General features: G+C 17.7%; 1 protein-coding gene across 1 annotated transcript in view, besides 8 other annotated features; it reads right to left on the bottom strand.

The window, feature by feature from the left end:
• The window catches only part of EDI_345620 (uncharacterized protein), a gene marked incomplete at both ends in the record, with an annotated part of 463 nt that extends 137 nt beyond the window's left edge, over positions 1–326 (bottom strand). The window contains 2 exons of the mRNA XM_001733373.1: positions 1–34; positions 168–326. The exon at positions 1–34 is cut by the window's left edge and continues 137 nt beyond it. Of these exons, the coding sequence (XP_001733425.1) occupies positions 1–34; positions 168–326 (193 nt within the window). The remainder of the gene's footprint in view (positions 35–167) is intronic.
• An 80-nt stretch (positions 327–406) lies between these two features.
• Positions 407–467: a sequence feature (AT_rich).
• Positions 468–488: 21 nt separating this feature from the next.
• Positions 489–678: a microsatellite.
• Positions 600–763: a microsatellite.
• Positions 721–871: a microsatellite.
• An 86-nt stretch (positions 872–957) lies between these two features.
• Positions 958–1,018: a microsatellite.
• Positions 1,019–1,086: a sequence feature (AT_rich).
• A 16-nt stretch (positions 1,087–1,102) lies between these two features.
• Positions 1,103–1,260: a microsatellite.
• Positions 1,261–1,272: 12 nt separating this feature from the next.
• Positions 1,273–1,315: a sequence feature (AT_rich).
• Positions 1,316–1,483: the final 168 nt, after the last annotated feature.

Below are 1,483 nucleotides of genomic sequence, written 5' to 3'. Positions count from 1 at the left end.
AAACTAGTTTTTCTTCTCCTACAAACACTCTACCCTCACTAATAAATTGAACATTTCCAATATTTATACTTGTTAATGATTCACAACCTTCAAAACACAGATATACCCTATTTTAATAATTGGTGATGGTATATTAATTGATTTTAATGACGTACAATATAAAAAACATTCATCTCCGATTTCCTAATGATGTAATATATGTGGGGGATATTAATTTTATCAATATCACAACATCCCATAAAACATTCATAGCCAATTACATTAAATCCTTCTGGAATGTTCAATCCATATTGTTTTCTATCTTCTCTTGTATATACTTTTGTCATTGTTGTTATGTAGTTATTATCATTTCATTAAATATTAATGGATGACGAATTATTATATTTTCTTTATTCTTCTAATGATGTTTATTTATTTATTTCTTTTACATTTTTTTATAATCATTACATAAAATTATTAATATTATTGTTAATGTAATGTTATTTGTATTTATTTTTATTTTATATTCATATTTTTATCGTTTTTATGAAATTTGTTCTTTTATTTTGTATTTATATTTTTGTTCATTTCTGTGTTATTTATCATTGTTATTAATGTAATTATTCTTTTTCTTTATATATTTCTTATTATAATTTATTTTGTTTGTTATTTTTTATTCAATTCAATTATTCTTATTTTATTACCCCCTTTTTTATCTTGAAAAGTAACATAATACAATTATTTTATTTTTCTATTTATTTTATTTGAAATTATTTAATTTTATGATTAAACATTATTTATAAAAATAAATTCAATTTTACCCCCTTTTTATTTTCTCTTTATTTATATTTCTTTCTTTTATATTCTTATTATTAGATTTACCTATCCTTTTCCTATCAAATTCATGTGTTGTGTTAGTGAAACAATTCTAAATTAAATTAATTATGATATTTTCTAATTTTGATAATACACTCATCATATTTATTATCTATTCATTTATTTTATTCTCTCTATTATTTATTTTCTATTTATTTCTTTAATATAATATATAATATGTTTATTTATGAATTATAATCTTTAATTTTATATCTTATTATAATTTATTATCTGATTCATTATTTAATTTATTCTTATTTATTATATTCTTATCATTATTTTATTTATTTTCATTATTTAATTTATTCTTATTTATTGTATTATTCTTATTTATATTTAATATTGATTATTATTATGTTATAATTTTATTATTTTATCTTTTATTTCTATTCTTTTATTTTATTTGATATAAATCTGTTTATTATTTATTTTATTAAATTAAACATTAAACAATTTAATTCTTTTGCTCCTTCAATATCTTCTTTTGTACTTTCAATAAATGCTTGAACACTTTCATTAATAGGAACTTTTTTATATGTACAGAATGCATTATAAATCCCACTAAATCCTCCACAAGTATTAAATGTTTGAAGTGAAAATACATTTTTAAAATTAGCTGATCTATGTG

The sequence above is a fragment of the Entamoeba dispar genome, genomic scaffold (genome assembly GCF_000209125.1).
Source record: "Entamoeba dispar SAW760 scf_1105229461413 genomic scaffold, whole genome shotgun sequence".
Lineage (NCBI taxonomy): Eukaryota > Evosea > Mastigamoebida > Endamoebidae > Entamoeba > Entamoeba dispar.
Note: the sequence above shows the minus strand (reverse complement) of the source record. Positions and strands in the feature narration are given on the sequence as shown.